Raw genomic sequence first — 20473 nt, 5'->3', positions numbered from 1 at the left:
AGCTTTGTGATTTTGATTGCAACAATGGAGGAGGATGAGGAGGGGAAAAAGCAGAAGCTGGCAGTTTTGCAGGGGAGACAAGACTTGGCTTGGTGAAGAACAATAAAGATAAAATACAGTCGGGCCTCTATATCTGTGCCGAGCAGATTCAACCAACCATAGATTTAACCCATCACACATTCAACCAACCGCGGATTGAAAGTATTTGGAAAAATAAAACAATAAAAAAGAACAAAACAACAATAAAAAATGATACAAATATAAAACAATACAGTATAACAATTATTTACATAGCATTTACACTGTATTAGGTATTACAAGTAATCTAGAGATGATTTATAGTATACAGGAGGATGTGCATAGGTTATATGCAAATACTGGGCCATTTTATATAAGGGACTTGAGCATCTGTGGATTTTTGGTATCACGTAGGTCGTGGAACCAATCTCCAACTGTATTATCAAGTGCTAGGTTAGGCATAGTTGAGGCCCAAAATGTAGATTGCAGAGAGTTGAGTCAAGATCATTGTTAACAAGGGCCTTACAAAGCATCCAGACTATCCAACTCCAGATTGCACAGATGTGGATTCTGAGATCCAACATCACTGATTAATAGGAGTCACCTGACTCTCCATTCAATAAATTTCCCAGGGGAAAAAAAAGTATCAGCCAATCCAATCCTGAAGAGGTGAAGTCCACATGTCCCCAGGCTCTGAAAGGATTGTAATGAACTCTCTTTCTCAGTTGTAATTTTACATACGAGTGTGTTTGTTATTTCTTGATTAATATAGTGTCACCTACCAGGCTACATGCTCCATGAGAGCAAAGACCAGCTCTCAGCATGGTGCCTGGCATGAAAAGTATTCAATAAATATTTGCTAAATGGATTAAAGGATGGCCTGAACAATGAATGAATCTACCACTCTGTCCACTGCTTAGAATCTTTTGTGTGTTCCACCATCTTTCTTCTCAGCATTGTACCAGATGATGAACTTCTAAGTGCACAGTCTGATTAAAGAATGCTGCCTGTTTGAGCTTCTACAAGACAGACCCTGGAGAGGCAGCCTTTCATTCATCCAACCGATAAGTGAGTAGGTTACTTGGACTTCCTGAGTGGTTCATACTCTGATTGGAGAGCCAACAGAAAGGGGAGAAGGAAAACACTTCCTGCTCATGAGATGCTTACATCTGCCTAGGGAAAGAAGACTGGCACCAAGGGATGCTAGAGTCTGAAAAAACAAACAAACAAACAAATCTATTCAAGATGAACATGTGCAAAATCAGACTATTTTTTCCCTCAATAGTGAATTATAGATTCATGATTTTTCTAAACCTTTCTTAAGTCTGATTACATGTTTAGTCTTATCTACCTCTTGGGGTCAGGATCTCAGTGAGTTTACACCCTACTGGCAAATAAAGGTGACTTTTCACTAGCTTTAAACTACCTCTCTGGTACTTCAAGGTGAGGTAGAGGGGATGGGGAAGGGTTGGGGAGAGGAAAGATCCTCATTTCAGCCTTTGGGTTTGGTGACAGACTCCTGTTTTCTCTTTCTCCCAGGCATGATATTATGAAGTTCAATCATATTCCTTTTGGAGTTTCAATTTTGTTTAGATGGCAGTAAGTTACAATGACAACAGTATATTCTTGTCCTCTGGGTTCTCTCAACACAGTACAGACCTTTGGCCACTTCACCTGGTTTCTGCAGGAAAACTAAATTTGAAACAGGTGCAGCCTTGCTGATTAGCATTATAATAGATTGTAATTACTTAACAAGCCCATATATACCCAGAGGAACTTGGAGAGAAATATAATGTTTTACCAAGTGTACTTGTATTTACGTGAAATACTGCAGGCCTACTCTGGAGTTCTTTTAGCCTAAGTGAAACCCTAGAAGTTTTGTCTGCACATGCTTCAATGAGCCCTGAAAGCTCAAGCGCTGGAATTTGAAATTTCATTTCTTGTTGCTGCCAATTACAAAAGATTTTGTATCTAAAGCCCTGATGAGAATTTAAACTTGATTTTAAACTCTGCAATCAGAGAACAAGTGGGCCTTTTTCTTCTCCCCTCACCATGGAACCTTGCATGGGCTGAAGGCACTCAGAGGGTACACAATTCCTACTTTTAGAAACTTCAAACTTGATGGGGATTCTTCAGTGTGGTGCAAAATTGACACATGAAAATAATATGACATTCTCTCATAAGGATATCTTCAGAGATCTCACAGATTTTTATAAAATAACCTTGTTTTCTTCTTCCTCCTCACTTTTTTCAGCTATACAGAGGATTGTTTAAGGAGTTCATTCAACTGCTTACCATCCTGGTCTTCCCATCTGAGGAGATTTCATGGTCCTCAGAGGCAGAAACTATGCATACACAACCTTTGTTTTACCAAGCCCCCAATATCTACCATAATGCTAGACCACAGTCGGTGCTTGTTTAATTAAATTTATTCATTCGTTCAACTATGTGCTGGGCACTGTTTGGGTGTCAAGAATACAGTACTGAACAAAAACCTCTGCACTTATAGAACTTCTGGTGTTAGAGACAAACAATAAAGATAAATAAAAAAAACACATATACTGTACAAGAAAGAAGAGCTAAGGAGGAAAAATAAAGCAGGAAAGAAACATATAAAGTATCAAAAAAGAGGTTGAAATTTTAGGTAGGATTGCCAGAAAAGGCCTTACTAAGAATGTAACATTTGAGTAGACTTGAGCCATAAGGCTATCTGGAAAAGGAACATTCTAGAAAGATGGAATAGCAAATGTAAAAGATTGAGGCAGGAGCATGGTGAATATATTAAAGAGGTGTCAACTGGGCCAATATGGCTGGAGAGGCATGAACATGGTGGAGAGCTGTAGGTGATGGGGTCAGAGAGGTTTTAACCAGAGCCTGACTTTGTTGCAGATTATGGGAAGGACTTGGGTTTTTACCCTGAGGGTTTTGTGAGCAGAGTGGCAGCATCTGAGAAGCTGGGCAAGGTAGAATCAATTAAGAAGCTGTTGAAACAATTCAATTGTGAGATGATAGTGACTCGGCCTGAGTGGTATCACAGAGGTATGGAAAATGATCAGATTTGGGATATATTTTGAAGGCAGAAACAACAGATATTGCTGATAGACTGGGTATGGGCACCTGAGAATGAAAAGTTTGAAGGACAGCTCCTCATGGTTTTTGGTTGGGCAAGTGGAAGGATGGAGTTGCCATTTCTTGAGCTGGGGAAAATGAGCATAGATTGGGGAGGGCAGAAATTAAGTATAGAATATAGGACATATTGAATTTGAGATGCCTCTTAAACAACCAAATGTTGATGACAAGAAGGCAGACCTATATATGAGTTCTAGAGTTCAGTGCACATACAAGCTAGAATTAGGAATTTAGATTCAACAGCATTGAAATTATATTTAAATCCATGAAACTAGATGAAATTTGAACAGTGAAAACAAAAACACCAGCTCCCAAATATCCCCACTTCCAATTACTCATATGCTTCAATAAATAATTAACCTTTGTCTACATGGCCACGATTCCTACACTTTACAAAACAATCTCATTTCAAGTAATTTTATTATATTCAAAAAAGCAATTTGTTATGTGTAACTAAATTAAATTTATTTTTAGACCATGTAACACTTTTTATATAAATACATTCACAAATCAACGAGAAAAATCAAGGACCATATGTTCTAAGGTTCTCAAACTATGAATACACACACATAACTCTTCAAATATTAAAAGAATTGCTAAAAATTTTACATAGATTCCTTATTTGCTTCTCACAACAACCCAGAAAGGTAAGAGGTATTATTTGCACATTCCCATTTTACAAATGAAAAAACAGGCTTAGAGAGCCTAAGTCACATGCCCAGAGTCAAACAGCTAATGAGTGGCGAAGACATCCTATGGTTAGAATTCACAGATTACAGAGAGAGTGACCCACAGAGGAGATAGGGAACTGAGGGTCTCAAATATTCTCTAAATTTGGTGCTGGTCAAAGACACCAAGAAGGAGAAACAGGACAGACAGACAATGTTTGGCTGCCCATGAGGTCAGAGGCTGACTATCTCAGGCCTTTAACTCTAGGGAACCAAGCCAACAGGCTGTCTGTGATAGCGCTGGGCCAAGAACCAACCCTTAGGGTAGCTGTTAAAAAACCAACTATTTACCAAGGGAAGCAATATTGAATTAGATGGTATTATAGGAGTAGTGACAAGGGAGAGATCTGTGGCACCCCAGCTGCTGGGGGAACACTTTCCCACCTCTCTCTGTTTAAATGATAGGAAGGTTTTCAGAGATGCTCTAAGATTTCGCTACAAATGGCCTGAAGATAGCGATATGCCCCTGGGTGATGTATATCAAAGTGTGGTCAGGCCACCATTGGTATAAGACTCATCAGGGGACCTGCTTAACCTCAGGCTCCACCGAGAGCATCAAATTTGGAACAGCTAGCAGCTGTGCCCTGGCACTGGTGTTTCAAGAATCTCCCGAAGTGATTCTGGTGGGCCAAAGGGGACACAGCCCCAGAGCCTAATCTCTCCAAATGGGGTATAGGCCTATCTCCCAGAGTCAGCAGGGGTACGATAATTTTGAGAAGCCCTGCTGATGGGATTATTTGGAAATATAAAACAGAAACACTTCTAGTGTCCCATCCCTTGCCCAATGAGACTATCAGACTGAAGAGAACTAATTTGGAGACTGTGAAAAACTGGCTTCTTTAGGGCCTGTATAATAATCAACTGAGTAAAGAAGCCTCTCTAGGGCAAGCCTAATAATAATGATAATTACAGCACTTAGTTAAACATTCGTTGAGCAGTTACTAAGGGCCAGGCATTGATCTATGAACTCTGTTGTAAGAAGTCACGTAATCCCCACAACACCCTATATTATTATAAGTTGGTGCTTTTACTCTCACCCACTTTTTACAGAGGAAGAAACAGAAACATAGAAAAATTAATGGTAGGTGGTAGAGGTGGAATTCAAACCCCAGCAGTCTGGCTCCAGAGCTATGCCCTTAAGTATTCTGGGGAACAGCCTCTCAAAGGATGACTTTCTGTCCTTACCACTGTATTGTGGGTGCTTCTCCAGCAGGATTAAGCAAGGGAGTGACACAAACCAATAATGTCTTCAGAGGGAGGGGTGGTAGAACAAGGGGGACACTGAGCTCAGTATATATACTACTGATTCAAGGACAGAGCCATATATCAAGTGTGACCAGGGCCAGCCAGCTGTAACCTACAGGAGCCCTCCCAGCCCTCTGCCTTGCTCTGCTCGCCTCCCACCACTGTCCAAAATGCAAATGCCACTCTGTTCCAACAGCCATTCAGCCTCTGGTTCTAACATGAATCCCAATACTTCTAGTTTACATGATTATCCTCATAAACCTTGCTTTAAGAATTATAAGGTTCTTCTATAAAATTTCAGCACATTTCTATGTATGAAAGCTTGATCCATTAATTATCTGGCCCTCTCCTGCCCACAATTTCTATTCTATTTCTCAAAGCATGGTCTGATCAGAATTGCTAAGACAGCCTATTAAAAATGTGAATTCCTAGCACTTATCCCAAAGCACAGAATCAAAAGCTTTGAAGATGGGGACTGAGAATCTATACTTTTAATACCCTCCCTTAGTGATTCTTAGGCACACCAAAGTTTGAGTAGTGTTATTGTTGGTTCTTGGAAAATCTAGCTATAGCAATAGTGTTATAATGTATTCTGCTTCAAGTACAAGTAAAATCTTTCCTTCTCTTTGTAATGAGCTTTCTCTAAAGCAAACCCTCTTCATCATCAGAAATGAAACCTCTCTCACTATATGGAGAATAATGATCTCAGCCAGGCTTTTAAACATTTTAGAATCCACCTCAGTTTTCTAAAGTTTCTACTACTCCAATGTATCCCAAGTGTGGCCCCATATCACTAATGATGTTAAGAAGCACCTAGGACAAACCTCTTTTCATTTTAGAGCCATGTTTATTTTAATGTGAACAAAGAAAAATTATACTTGTAATATGCAAACTTAAGGCTGAAAAGACTAAGTGGAAAATAAAAGAATCAATTTTCAAAAATATTAAGTAAATAATAGCACAGGCGATACTCAGATAAAAGTCTTAAATTGGGGAAACCTTGTCCTGTCTGCTTTTTTCTAAAGGGTACCCGCAGTTTCAGCCCTGCATGTCTGTTCTTCCTCTCTGACCATAGGCATTCTCTGCCTTTATTCCAATGGTGTCTGTGCCCGGAACACTGTCTCCTCTTGTAGATATCTCTTTAAATGTCACCTTCCATTTCATGCCCAGTTCCTGCCTCCTTCCAGGAACCCTCTGGATTCTTCCAGCTCTCTCAGTACATTCCCTTTATGAACTCTGGTAATATACTTATGGTACCACTCATTTGGAACCTAATTGATACTTAAGTGTTTATACATATATACTTAGCATCATTTCCCTGTGAAATGGAAGCCCCTTGAAAGTATCCTATGGCCTCTTTTACCACTGTACTACCTACAGTGTAAATTTCCCTGGTTGGATCTGAGCACAAAACAGGAACTCCATGAATATGTGAATTCAAAGTGCAGTTGAATTAAAAGTTCCACAGCAATGAGAGAAACAGCTGTTTCACACTCTCCACATCTCCTTACTTCAAGCCAGATTTGTTAGCCACACCTGAGAAAGGGTGTGTCTCTTCATTCCTGCTAGTGAAGAAGTATGGAGACCTGAGCCCAGGAAATTCTATCCAAAGATGTGATTCTGTAGGTGTACTCTAGATGATGGGAATGGGAAAAGGTGACTTTAGTGAGCCCAGTTGCAACTTGTCTCCATTTCCAAGCACAAGTTACCTCTGCTGATGCATCCATCTTCAGTCTGGAGGAGCCAGAGTGGCCACAGAATCCTCTAGTAAAAACAACACTAGATGAGCAGTCAGAACCAGCTCTACTCTGTGATTCAGCCTATGACTGTGGGCTTCTCTGTGTCTCAAGGTTTTTAACCTGTCCGATACCTGTTATACCTAATTCACACTTGCTATAAGGCAAAAGAGATGATGATTTTGAAAGTACTTTAAGTAATCATCCATAGTGAAAACATTAGTAACAGCACATAAATCTGTAGGGAGAATAGACCAGGAGGTCAGAGGGGCTCTGTTCCCCACCAGGCAAGCAGTGGACAATAGGAGGTGAGGGCTCCACTTCCAGTACACCTCTGCTTGTCATGTGACTTTGGGTACTCAGTTAGATTCTCTTGGACTCAATGTCCTTATCTGTAAAACTTGCCTGTGCCCTAGATGATCTGGTCTAGAGTTAAGTCCAACATGAATTTAAGAGCTTAGAGAATGGTAACCAAGCAAGTAGTTCTCACTGCGTGCTTCACTAGAAATGCCAAAGGGTGGGAGTGTTGCCCTGATGCACCCGAGATTGGGGCAGACCCCAGCAAAGCATCATCAGAGACACTCAGACAACTTCCCTCCAGAAGACATCTGTTTTGTGGATAAATGCAGACCTGCCTTCACCTTCCCTGCTCTCTGCCCCAGGTCCAACCTCCTCAGCTGCATATCCCTCAGAAGGCCCCCATCTCCTAGCTACCATAGCCAAGTTATTTTCTTCCACTTCTCATTCAAAAACAACAAGAACTTCAAAATCACAGGTTTTTAAGTGTTGAGGTCTGGCTCTGACCTGCTCCTCCTCAGACATGCACTCTCTGCTTACACGAATAAAAGAACTAAGACCATGTGTGGAAAGGAAACAGGGAATGAGTGGAACTCTTGCTGGGGATGGGAGGGCAGAGGTGAGGGGCATCTGTGAAATGGAATGGTATGGCACTGAACTCTTTGGGATTCCATAAAGGTTTGCCTGCTTCCCAAAGTGTAAGCCACAAATCTCCTAGAGTTGTACTGGTGTCTCTTGTTGGAGCTTCCCTGTAAGCCCAGTAACCATGGTTTCAGGCAGACTACATCACAGCCATGAGCATAAAGAGAACAGGCTTTTTCCTATTTTTCCCCTTAAACTCCAAGTCCTTGAAAAATAACATATAATGTGATATGCCAACGTGATTCAGATGTAACCTCTGACCCCAGGACACTCATAAAGTTATGTGTTTTTCAATAGAAAGTAATTCTTCTACATCTCTTCATGAGGCTCAGATATCTGTCTGTGTAGCAAAGAACCCTGAAAACATATGCATCCAGAGTGACACTCATTCTTGGTGGAAACATGTAACAAACCTGAAAATACAGAAATCCATTTCCTAATTTAACACTTTTCTTCCAAGAAGAGCTGAAAAACAAGCTTGCTTCTCTCTGCTTGTTTAAGTGCCAAGGTTGAATGCATTTGGTTTATAGTACACTGACAAGGCCCATTTCCAAGTCCCTGATATTTTGACAATGTGATCAATCAACTCAATCTCAGATTTCGAAACAGTATTTCATTGCACAGTATCTTGACAATCAAAACAGGGAAACAATATAACTTTAAGGAAGATTTAAAGCACTGACTTCTAATTACCCACAAGCTGAACCATTTTTAAAATATAACATTCATTCTGGATGAATGGGCAATGAACTGGGCAAAACAGTTGCCTAGAGGGGACATCCTAGAGGAGAACAAATTTTTCTCCCTGCATGTCAGAAGATGAGCTAACTGCCATGCAGTGGAATAGAAACAAGCAAGCTTCCCCTCTGTAAGGAAAAATAAAGCAACTCCTCACTGGGCTACGCAGGACAAAGCCAGGACGTGCAAAAAGCCTTCAGTGTAAGGCTCCACGTGCCTCTCCAAGGACGGAGGGACCCACCCACACACAGTCACACACAGCCAGCCCACCACGCGCCTGCGGAAGGAGGCTGGTCTTCGGCCAACCTTCAGCACCAGTGGCTCGGGGCTCTCCTAGATTGCAAGCCCCCAGCAGCACCCGCTGTCTGGAGGTCACGGAAGGGACAGAGGGCCGTACCCTCTTTCCAAGTCTCATCTTCTTAACCCCAATGCCTATTACTCCCCAGCTACTAAGTGAAGTGAAGTGTGCCTCCCCAAGGAAACTGAGACTTACACACACACACACACACACACACACACACACACACACACACACACACACACACACACACACGAGTAGGTAATAAGTCTCCGAGCCCCAGGACCAATACGAAGGCCAGCGAGTCTTTCTCCGAGACCCCACATCTGGGTTCCCAGACCAGGAGGCGCCGAACTCACCCAGTCCTCGAAGTGGCGGCTCCCGTTCTGCAGCAGCTCCTCGAACTGGATAGTGCAGTTGGCCACGAAGTCGTCGTAGCCGATGGGGGCATCGTGAAAGACGGCCAGCTCGATCTTGCGCCCGTTGCACACATCGGTGACGAACTCGTCGTGCCAGGCCGGGCTGTTGGTCTTCTGCTTGGTGGCCGTTTGGCCGATGCGCGAGTCGTCCACGTTGAGGGCGATGTAAGGGTCGAGAAGAAAAGTCTGCGGCCGGGGTCCCACCGCATGGCGCAGCGACCAGGCTGTGGGCTTCAAGCTCACGGCCTCGCAGATTTTGATCTTAAGAAGGCCATTGAACACTACCATGGTCGGGGCGGGGAGTGGGGGCCGGGTCACTCCCTCTGCCCCGAGGGCAGGAATGAAGAGCCCACGGCCGGGCGCTCCGAGCCACGGGGAGTCCTGGGTCCCCTCTCGCCCCACGCCACACACTCCCTACACCTGGTGGCGTTGCGCCCTGGCGCGGGCGATTCTCAGCGAGTGCATGTATTTCCTCGCCGGGTTCCTAACGGAAAACAGGGAGGGGGGGAGAGATGGGGGGAGTCCGTGTTTGGAGCAAGTCTCCCCCGCCCTACCACCAGCGGCACCTCCAGAAGAGGAGATGGGCTGTCGGCTCCGCTGCAAGCCGCAGAAGCTGCCTCGCCGCCTCGCTGGCTCTCCGGGTCCGGGCTGCAGGGAAGCCGGCGCGGCGCCCGGCGCTTACCTACCTTTCCGAAACATAATCCCCGGGAAATTTCGACTCCGGGAGGGGGAGGAGGCGGTGGGACGCGGCGGGGACGAGAACCAGGGGCGCAGATTTCAACCCGGATCCTCTTCGCACACCCAGCGCCTGCCTCTGACCGCGCGGGGCGGGGGACGGACCGAGGGATGTTCAGTCTATCCGGAGAGATGCATGTCGAGAGGAAATGGTCCTCCTCGGAGCCAAATTTTTAAAAATCCACAAGCCACACAGCCAGCCCGGCCGCCGCCTCCTGGACGAAGCAGCGCCGCGCCGCAGCCGGCGATCGGGAGGCGCCAGGAGCCCGGAATCTCACATCCGCGCGGGCTCGGCAGTCGGGGTGGCCGCCGCGGGCTCGGGGCGCAGGCCGGCACCGGGCGGTGCGCAGCGCGGCGGCGGGGCCCCACCTCCTGGGCGCCGGCGCCCGCCCGCCGCGCTCCCCGCGTCCCCGCTCTCGGCCGCTGCTCGCTCGCCGCCCGCCAGCCCGCTCTCCGCCGCGGTCTCCTCTGCCTCCGTCGGTGTGCGAGCGAGTCTCCCTCCCTCTAATGCAGGAAATGCGCAAAAGACGTCAGTGAGTGAGTGTGAGTGTGTGTATGTGTGTGCGTGTGTGTGTGTGTGTGTGCACGCGCGCGCGCGCTCGCCAGTGTTTGGGGAAATAGAAAGTTTTGCCGGTTGGGGGAGCAATACGGGAAAAGTGAGCTGAGGAGAGAACGGCAGAGAGACGGCGAGCCTGCCCGGGTCGCGGCGGCGGGCGGGAGAGCCGGGCGGGGACCCTGCGCGGGACCCCGGGGAGTGGCGGCGGGGGGCGGGGGCCGCGGGCTGCTGATGCGTGGTCTTTGCTCTCCACCGGGAGACTCGCGGGCCGCGCATCTCTCGGGGACTCTGCGGCCAACACTGTCATTTAGAGACGGGGGCAGGCGAGTGGCGGGGACTCGGAGCCTCCTCCAGTCCCACCCCCACTCGGGCAGTGGCCGGCAGGAACAGTCTGAGGAGTATTGGCCCGTCTGTCATTCTGACCGGAGACGCTCTACTCGGCTGCGGTGGGGGAGGGGGAGGAGGAGGGACGCTCCAGCTCGGTGTGAGTTTTTAAACATGATTATTTTCTCTTCTCTTTCTTTAGGGGTCACTCTCTCCTTCGGGATCTGTCCAGGACTTCTCAGGCTGCGAGAACTTGTTGACAAGTGAAAGCTTGGTAGAACCCCGGCTCGCTTTGTGTGCCTGTTTATATTTACAAAGCGACTCTTCCTGTTGACACGGGACCTCGTCTGCGCCCCTTTGGGGGACATCGGCTCTGACCAGCGGGATGACAGCGGCCGTCGCGGCTGCGGGGAGCGAGTGGCCGTGTCCATGCTCATTTCCTCCGTAACCTTTAAACTCTCGCTGGAAGCCGCGGCGGCGGCTGGTCACGTGAGGCGAGCCCTGGGCTGCTGGGGAAGAATTTCCTCCGCGGGGAGCTGGGACGGGGAAGGCGGCCAGGCGAGGGACTGCCCCGCGCCAGGGAACTGGGAACCTGGGAGGGCTGGGCGAGAGCGCCGAGGCCCGGGGCGCGGCCCACCTGGGACACCGGTGGGGGCTGCGCAGGCCAGAGGGCTTCGCCACCTGGAGCTGCGGATTGAGCCAGTAGAAAAAGAAAACCTCCGCCCTCACCCTTGTGCCAAGTCAAGTCAGGGAGTTTGCAGGGACCACGGTAAGCTGAGTGTTCATCTGACGGGTCTGGTTAGTGCGGACCAAAATTGAAAACTCGCCTCCCGATCACTTTTTCTTCAGTGGAAAAAGGTTATCTTTGCCTGTGGCTTAAAGGCTTAAAAAGGCTTAAAGGCGAGGAAGGAGGCAGTCCCCTGGAACAACAGAATATCAAGTGCGGCATACAAGTCCCCAAAATGATCAGAAAAGTACCAAGGCCACTGTGGCAGATCCTTTCGCCTCACAAGAGCCTGTCAAGTCGATGCCTGTAGTCGCTTTCTGGAGTTTACAAGTATTTACAAGTAATTCCTTGTAGCCCGCCCTGTCGAATGGGGCAGATGAGCAGAGACGGTGCTAAAATGCAGTTTCAGGGACGACTGAGATAGTTCACATGTAAAAAATCAGTATTTAAAGTTGTGCCTTACATGGCCACCCCCTCCAGCTGGATGTATGATATTTTAAAATACGTCAGTTTGCCAAAGCACAAGCAGGCATATGTCTCTGCTGTTTTTTAGTTTTTCTTTGATCATTTGAATTTTTTCCTCTTGATTCTTAATTCCACCATTCTATTCTTACTAAGCTTTTTCCCCCTTAATGGAGCAATGGCAAATAGAGCTTGATCTTCTAAAAATGCATTTGGGAAGCAGGACCAGCACTAAAGTGAAATGAATGAGATACTTTTCCAAGAAGCAATATTTAAAAGGTACCAATAAGCTCAGTAGTCAAGATCAATAATATTTTAATACAATATTTTTAAAAATCAAAACTTATGTAAAAATCCAGCATGAGCATAATACGTGAGTCTCCCTTATCTGCAATTTTGTTACCCACGATCCCAAAATATTAAATGGAAAATTCCAGAAATAACAATTTGTAAGTTTTTAATTGCTCACTATTCTAAGTAGCCTGATGAAATATTGCTTTGTTCTGCCGGGGATGTAAATCATTTCTTTGTCCAGCGTATCCATGCTGCTGTATACACTACCCACCCATTGGTCACTTAGCCTCCATCGTTATCAGATTGCCCATAGCTTTATCACAGGGTTTGTGTTCAAGTAAAACCCTTATTTTACTTAGTAATGCAAGTAATATTACTTACAGTGCAAGTAATATTACTTAGTAATATATTACTTAGTTTACTTATTTTACTTAGTAAAGCACAAGAGTAGTGATGCTGGAAAACTGTTATAATTGTTCTATTTTATTCATTATCATTGTTAATCTCTTACTATGTCTAATTTATAAATTAAACTTTACCAAAGGTAGGTATGGACAGGAAAAAACATAGTATATGTACAGTTCAGCACTCTCTGTGGTTACAGACATCCACAGGGGGTCTTGTAATGTATCCCCTGCAGAAAAGGGGGTATACTGTATCCAAATTTTAATAATTTTAAATATTGCACTAAAATATTATTTATATTATTGCATCTATTGGCAGCCCTTAAATTTTGTGCCTGAGCCGAGTGCTTCATTTACTTCCCCCTAGTCCCAGCCCTGCAGGGAAGTCTGGAAAGTCAAGGATTTCATGAAGTTAGGGGTTTTTCACTACTTGGTGTTTCACACCTTCTGTCTTCTTGCTCTGGATGAGTCCTATCTTACATGCAAACAGAAAAATGCACAGGATTGAGAAACATTGACCTAAATCCCTCCTCTGTAGTGCGTTAAACAGGAAATAAGTTTAGAATTAAGAGCACACTGAACTTGAACTTTTTGCATATCATATTCCCCATCCCCAGGAAAGACCCCCAAATATATTAAGTGGGTCTGTTATCATCTCAGTGACTATCTTAAGACAGGTAACCTACAAACTCTCATCACCAAATCCTTGCGTCCTGGGTAAAGTCATAGGAAGGCATCATGTACCTCTTAGCAGACTGTTACTCCATGTGAATAATCAGACTGCAATTCTCAGAGGCAACCAATACCAGCCTCCTTTCCATTACAAGTCTTTGGGGGGTCGGGGTACTAAAAGGCTTGTCAAACAAAATAGCTGTTTTACATTGGATGAATTTGTTTACGTAAAAAAGGGAGAAAGCAAATACTCTGCATGCAAACATTGCTAGTTCCCTGGCCCTCTTACATCCTTATTTCTAAATAAATCTCTCACCTTCCTACTCTCAAACTTGGCCAGATGAAAATATATGTTCTCCAGGAGCATCGTGGAGATGTCAGACATGAGCTTGTTAAGGGGAAACCCCTTAAATTTACCTGAAGGGAAGATGGGTTTAAAGTAATCCCCTGCTCCAGATTTCATGTGAAAAGAAAAGTCCCTGCAGGAAGAGAGCTCAGAATGTAAAAAAAAAAAAAAAAAAAAAAAAATCAATAACTATTGCCTACTTCATCCTTCTCTTGGCCCCTGTGTACAATCCTGAAAGACAAGACAGTGATTGGTGTCTACATTGAGTAAAATGTCCTTTGGATTCCAGCTATGTCCTAGTTATTTCATAATCTTTCAGAGAGAAAAGAGGAGAAGAATAAAAATGATATAAGAATTTAACAAATATGATCAAGATGGGGTCCTTGTCCTTTTAAAATTAAGGATCATAGGAAACATAGGAAAAGGACTGATAGAGAGCAAGTGTGCCCAGGGCAGTGTGATCAATGTTGCAATAGATCTGAGGATGGGAGTGGCACGGGATGGATCAACCCTTTGCCTGGGGAAGCCTGGGAAGGCATCACCTAGCAGGGTCATTTGAACAGGTCTGGGCTTTCCAATGGGAGTTCCTCCAGCAGCAAAGAGGAGGGGAAGGGCATGGAGGCAAAGGGAACAGAGTGTGCAGTGTACAGGTAGGAAAGACTATGACTATCTGGGATGAGAAAGCAGCCAGGTGTGCCTGGCTTGTGGCAAGTAACAACAGGAGATAAGGTAGGTTGCAACCCAATAGTTAAGTCCTAGTACGGCCTGCAGATGGATGTGAACTTTTTCCTGGAGAGAAACATTCCAGTGGGCAAGCACCATTAACTGGAGCTAATACTTTACAAATGCAATTTTGTGGCAAATGGATAGTTTCCTCTTCTGTATTTTTTCTCCAGGAGACTCACCTTAGAACAGGGCGTTAGTCGATCCAAGTCTGATGATGATTTACACTCTGTCTGATCAAAAATGACACAGTTTGTGAATGCTGTTTAGATCAGCTAAAGAAAGCAGGGACTGGGAGCCAGAACCTTAGACTAGCATGTTAATATTCATGTCCTTGTTGCTGTGCTGCTTGTTGCCATTTATAGAATGTTAATGGGCTTCTGCAAAGGTCTGCCTGGTCAGGGTCTATCATACATTCCACACATGCTCCGTTGTACAGAATTCAACCACCTGGGCCATGGAATGGAATGTGCAGCAGCATGATGGGCCATGCCCCAGCCTAGTCCCCACCTGACTCCCAGACCCACTTCTAACTTTGCTCCAGGTCCACCCTCCTGTTCCTGGCTCTCATCTGACCGGCCATGTCTTATTTTGGCTCCATCTCTGCTCTGAACTCTGGTGCAGTGATTCAGGCTAAGCTTCGCTTACACCTGCAAGGAGGTACAGGGATCAGAGGTAGCCCCATAGAGCTTAAAGATGGATGCAGGGAGGGGATGGCCTGGGCCATCCTTCCTCAGTGCCCTCGACCATGAGCTCCACACTCTAGGGCACCTTATAGAATATAACATCACATGCTTCATCTTCTTTGGCTGAGATGTTGGGCTGTGTGTTGAGACTTTGAAGTACATATATCAATCCAAGGGTATTATACTAAGTACCAACTATGTACAGGATACTGGTACAGTTGCTATAGGGAGGACAAATAGATATATGGATGATTCCTACAAATAGATATATGGGAGATGGGTAGATCAATTCAGTCAGTCATTTATTTAGCAGGCGGTAGTGTCATGTCATGTCATTTCAAGCGCTGGGGGAAAAATGATGACACACAATGACCCTGTATTAATTGAGATTGGCTAGGTCATGCTGCTATAGTAGCAATCCCCAAGGCCTTAAAATAGCATAGGTGTCTTCTCACACATGCTATAGTCCATGCCAGGTCAGCAGGGAGCTCTGCTGCACATCAGCATCATTCTCATTCCCGGATGCAGGCTGGCTGAAAGTCACTATGTGGAACCTAGCTGGTCACAGGCAGAGAGCAAGAGGACATGTGCAGTGGCTCACACAGGTAAATTGTCCACCCAAAAGTGCTAAAGTGCTTCCACTCACGAGGCGTTAGCTCGACCCAGCCGTGTGACCCCTCCCCCAACCCCAAGAGGCTGAGAAATTCTACCACCTGCATGGGCAAGAAGCCTGAAATACTTGGAGAATAGCACCGACGGCTGCCATAGACACTCTTCTCAAATAACTGGTACAGAAAGGTAATTCAAGGTAGCACACAGTAAATGACAGATAAATGGTCCAGTCAGAAAGCATTGTAGAAATTTAGCTGTAGCAATGACCACAATAAGAGTGGGACTGTTTGATCCCAACAGAGGCCCTGGGGGATCAAAGGCTTCAGATGATGTGGAGAATCCTGCCTAATATCAGAACCAGCAGCCAACTAAGCTCCTTTCCCTCTCCCCTTCATATGCCCAAACTCACAGGACCTGCAGATCCTTAAAGCCACTTCCAGACCAAGACAGCACTAAAGAGGCATTCACAGAAATCGAAACTCAGAAGACTCCACAGGATTTGAGAGATCATAGTGTCTATACTCTTTACTGTTATTAAATTCCTCTATTAAATGAGGAAGCTGAGACCTAGAGAAGTTAAGTGACTTGCCAAAAAGAAAAAAAAACCAAAATACTAATTAGAGGTCTAGAGCAATTATACCTCCTAGTTAAATTTGCCGTTTTTTCTACGTTGTCATACTGGAACCAGTGGAACACCTTTTAATGATAATAACCTCAATTACATTTTAATTCCTAAGAAACAACATTTCTGTAAATCCAAAGTCAACATTTGTTTTAATTTACTGGTTCTAAGTTAAACGAGACTTAGCACAGTACAATATAGTAATCCTTGTAATCACATATATAATATATACTATAACAACATAATAATAACTCTTAAGGGAACTATGATATTGATAGAGTTCTTCCTTAAGTTGTTTTGTTGATAAGACACTTCATGGTTCCTCAACTTCTATATTTTTGCATCTTCTCTTCTAACAGAGATGTGTAGATGTGTTTTCAGCATATGGTTTTATGATACCTGTACCAAGTGTAACAGCTGTGTCCTCGGTGGAAATTTTATCAATTATCAGATCAGAATGACTGATCTGACTTCAGACTGCGTTATATTTCTCCAGTACAATCAGGACATTTGGTTGATCCATTTCTACTTCTAATTTACCTTTCAGGATCAATGAGCTGGGACTAGAGGACAGGGAATACTGCCTTTTGTCAAAGATATTAATGATTTAGGTGTAACAAAATATGTAACCAAAACCAGTTAAATCCACAGGTTCTGTTGCAACAAATGTGTGATGCAGGGTGGCAAATTCTTCCCTCCTTTATTTAAGGCCCAAATCCTGCATGGGAAGAAGGCTTCATTCTCCTCGCTGAAGCTATAGCTCCCCTTGAACTCTCCTCCCACTTCACCCCTACTCCTCCCTATAGCTCTGAACCTCTCCCTACTATAGTGTAGTACAGTTATTTGGTACCTTTCTTAATTCTGCCTCTTCCCTGTAAGGTCTTTAAGTATGGAGACCCGGTATGAGTCATCGTGGTACTCTTCAATATCTTGGACATAGCAGGTGCAACTTTGTGCTCTTTACACGTTTGAAATAAGAAGAGTGTCACAAACAGTCCTCTTGTCGGTCTCTCCCCTCCTTGCCCGATGAGTGCCCGGGGATGGCTGGGTCTCTCACTCCGCCGCCGCAACCCTGCAGTAACGAAATCCCTGGGCTGCTGGCCGCACTTCTGGGCCCCGGGCTGCCTCGCCGGGCTCCGTGAGCCGACAGCGCCCTCTGGGGGACGCGAGCGTGCCCGGCCCCGTTGCTCCCGTGGCTCCCGCGGCTCGGACCGCCTCGGCTCCCTGCGGTGCGGGACTCAGCCCTGAGCCGAGCTGTGACGGGGGAGACGAACGCTCTTCCTCACCTTGCTCCAGCTTTCCTCCCATGACCAACCTTCCCCACTTTATCGGTGTAATAAGCAAGGTGCCAGTCAACGGAACCCGAGCCTCCGAGGAGGTTCCATTGACCTGCAAGGCAAAGGCTGCTGTCCCAGCTGGCGGCTGCAGGGAGACACAGGCTCAGACTCGCGGGTCATTTGGTCTACCATCGGCTGGGGACTGGGACAAAGAGAAGTGCTGGATTGGGTACGTACACATCATGGTTCAACAGTCAAGGAAGGCACCGTGCTGTACACAAGCAGGAACAAAGGTATTCGGAACGTGACCTCCGGCCGCTGAGGAACTCAGAGCCACTAGGCACCCTGATGAATGCTTTCTCCCTGCGGGTCACGGACTTGACCCCGCCTCTGGGTTAGGGTAGATGTCTCTCAAGTTCTAACCTCACTGAAGGATTTCCCTTTAAAAGTCAGGCTTTTCTCCACTTCTCCCTACTCCTTTCCCCTGTCCTTTCTTGCTCTGAGCCTGTGGCACCTCAGGTTAAAGGAAGCTTTTCTGAATCGTCTTATTCTTGAAAATGCAAACATAAGCTAACCAGGAAAGCCAGGCCGGGTGCAGCTGATGCAGGCCGGCGTTCTTGGAGTGTGGGAACCAAGCATGGAACCTTCTCCAAGTACCCGAGATTTCCCAGGGAGCTCTGAGGAAAGGTGACGGCCATGCCCAGGACAGGCATTAACATCTGGCATGTGGCATCTCAGGAGTCACTTTGGGACGGTCCCCGGTGGCTGAGAAAGGAGAAAAGGATGCTGTCCTTCCTGAAAACCATGCCAGCTCCCTTTCTTTACTGGGTCCTGCCCCTGTTATACCCTCTGCCAGGACTCCATGCCCCATCCGGTGGGTCTCAGCTTCAATGGCATTTCATCTGGGAGACTCCCTGATCCCCCATCGGCCTGAATACATTTTATCATCATTGGTCTACTTATTTGTTTCCCCCAAAAGCAGAATTACAGCGGTGCTAATAAGCTTTAGGGCCCCTCACTTGTACTTCCTCCAAGGTTCTGTTCCTAATTTCGTATTCCCAATTTTGTATTCTTTTTCCTGAAAAGGGCTCTTCAAATTGTTTAAGCTTCAGTCCCCATGAAACCTGGGTCCATCCTAGTGTCCAGAGCACATGCTAGGCTCCCAATAAATGTTCGTTAGAAGAAAGAAGAAAGGAAGAAATGATCCTTAGCTAGTGCTTAGCCAATCAGTGGTTTTCCTGGAAATCCTCAGCATTGTCATCTGGGTGATCTGGATGGCAGGCATGAAGTGCCTGTCCCTTCACACAGGAAAGGACACTTCCAGCTTGGAAGCTCAGGAACTTAGCTCTAGGATCTTGGGCAAATTACCTGCCTTTCCATGGGCCTGGGTTTATTCAAATGTAATAGAAAGGTGTAACAATTATCTTATAGAACAATAATGGGTATTGATTTATGGGTAGGTACAGTACCTGCCACAAGTAGTTCTCAGGAAATACTAGTTTCTTTCCCTTTATATACATCCTTCCACAAGAATGGAATATTCCATTCTTAATTTTTTTTATTTCTAGCACTGACAGCTTCCCCCCTCCCCCAAGGTGGCTCTTGGATAATGGGGTTTTAGTGTGGAGAGTCAGAGCACACAAAGAGATTTGTACTGGGCCCCACCGAGAATGTCCAGAGCCCAGGTCTGGGTATCCCCCTATACACTGTCTCTACCTACAATAGGATGTAAGACTGCATGGAAAAATTCAAGAAACTTGAACAATAATATAAATAAAAAAAATTTTTTTTAAACAAATAATGTTGGGTAACCAGTTTTCCCTTGCAGCTGTGGTTGAGTTTTGCTGACGTTTAACCCAACTGGAACCCTAATTTATGTTTCTCCCCTCAGGGATGAAAAGTAGTAATTTATCTCTGTCTCACAGAGAAGACACAGACTGAAATGACATTGGCCACGCGCCTCAAGTGCCATAATTGGCAAGCTGCAGACACACAACTGCAGCCCAAGTCCCTGCTCCCACTGCCTGGACACAGCCTTCTGTCCCTTGTCTTTCAGGAAGGATTGATGTACACTCTGCTCAATTGATTCAAGTTCCTGCCCTGAACCACTCATCTAGTGAGAACCAATGTGCTAGCTGAGGCAAGATCTGACCCTACCACCACAAAGTTTAGCATGTCATTGTGGCTTTTCTCTAACAAGAATTGAGAAGTGGTAAATGTTTCTCTAGTTTTGCTCTGGTGACATCCACACATTCTGTGTTTGCATATGCCAGGGCTTCACAATCCACAACAAGGTGGGTAGGGCATGCAGAAGGAGGGTGGGGTGGGAGGGGCATTGCACAATTTACTATAAGGTCTGCAAGTTCCACTATTCATTTCTTAAAATAATGATAGTAGAAGTAGTAGTAATAGTAACAACAATAATAGCTAACAACTATTGGTTGAGATCTATGTGCCAAGCATTACCATTTTTTTAAAATTAAATAACCTTTATTGTTTGGTGCCATAAAAAGATTTGATTATCATACCTGCATTGGCTTTATCCACCCGATTTTTTTCTCATTTTTATTTTTAAAAATTTTTAAAGGAATTTGTTTTTTAATTAAAAAATATTGATTGTACGTATGTATGGGTTACAGGTATATTTCAATACATGTATACAATGTGTAATGATCAAATCAGGGTAATTAGCATATTCATCATCACAAAACTATAATTTCTTTGTGATGAGAACATTTGATCTCTTCTAGTCATTTGAGAACATACAAAAAAATTGTTAATTA

At 45.2% G+C, this 20473-nt stretch overlaps 1 protein-coding gene across 1 annotated transcript in view; it reads right to left on the bottom strand.

The window, feature by feature from the left end:
• PRKCE (protein kinase C epsilon) overlaps positions 1–10262 on the bottom strand; it is a 505249-nt gene extending 494987 nt beyond the window's left edge. Inside the window, exons 1-2 of the mRNA XM_063077698.1 lie at positions 9937–10262; positions 9191–9734 (exon numbers count right to left, since the gene is read on the bottom strand). Of these exons, the coding sequence (XP_062933768.1) occupies positions 9191–9538 (348 nt within the window). The 5' untranslated portion in view covers positions 9539–9734; positions 9937–10262. The remainder of the gene's footprint in view (positions 1–9190; positions 9735–9936) is intronic.
• Positions 10263–20473: the final 10211 nt, after the last annotated feature.

The sequence above is a fragment of the Cynocephalus volans genome, chromosome 14, assembly GCF_027409185.1.
Source record: "Cynocephalus volans isolate mCynVol1 chromosome 14, mCynVol1.pri, whole genome shotgun sequence".
Lineage (NCBI taxonomy): Eukaryota > Metazoa > Chordata > Mammalia > Dermoptera > Cynocephalidae > Cynocephalus > Cynocephalus volans.
Note: the sequence above shows the minus strand (reverse complement) of the source record. Positions and strands in the feature narration are given on the sequence as shown.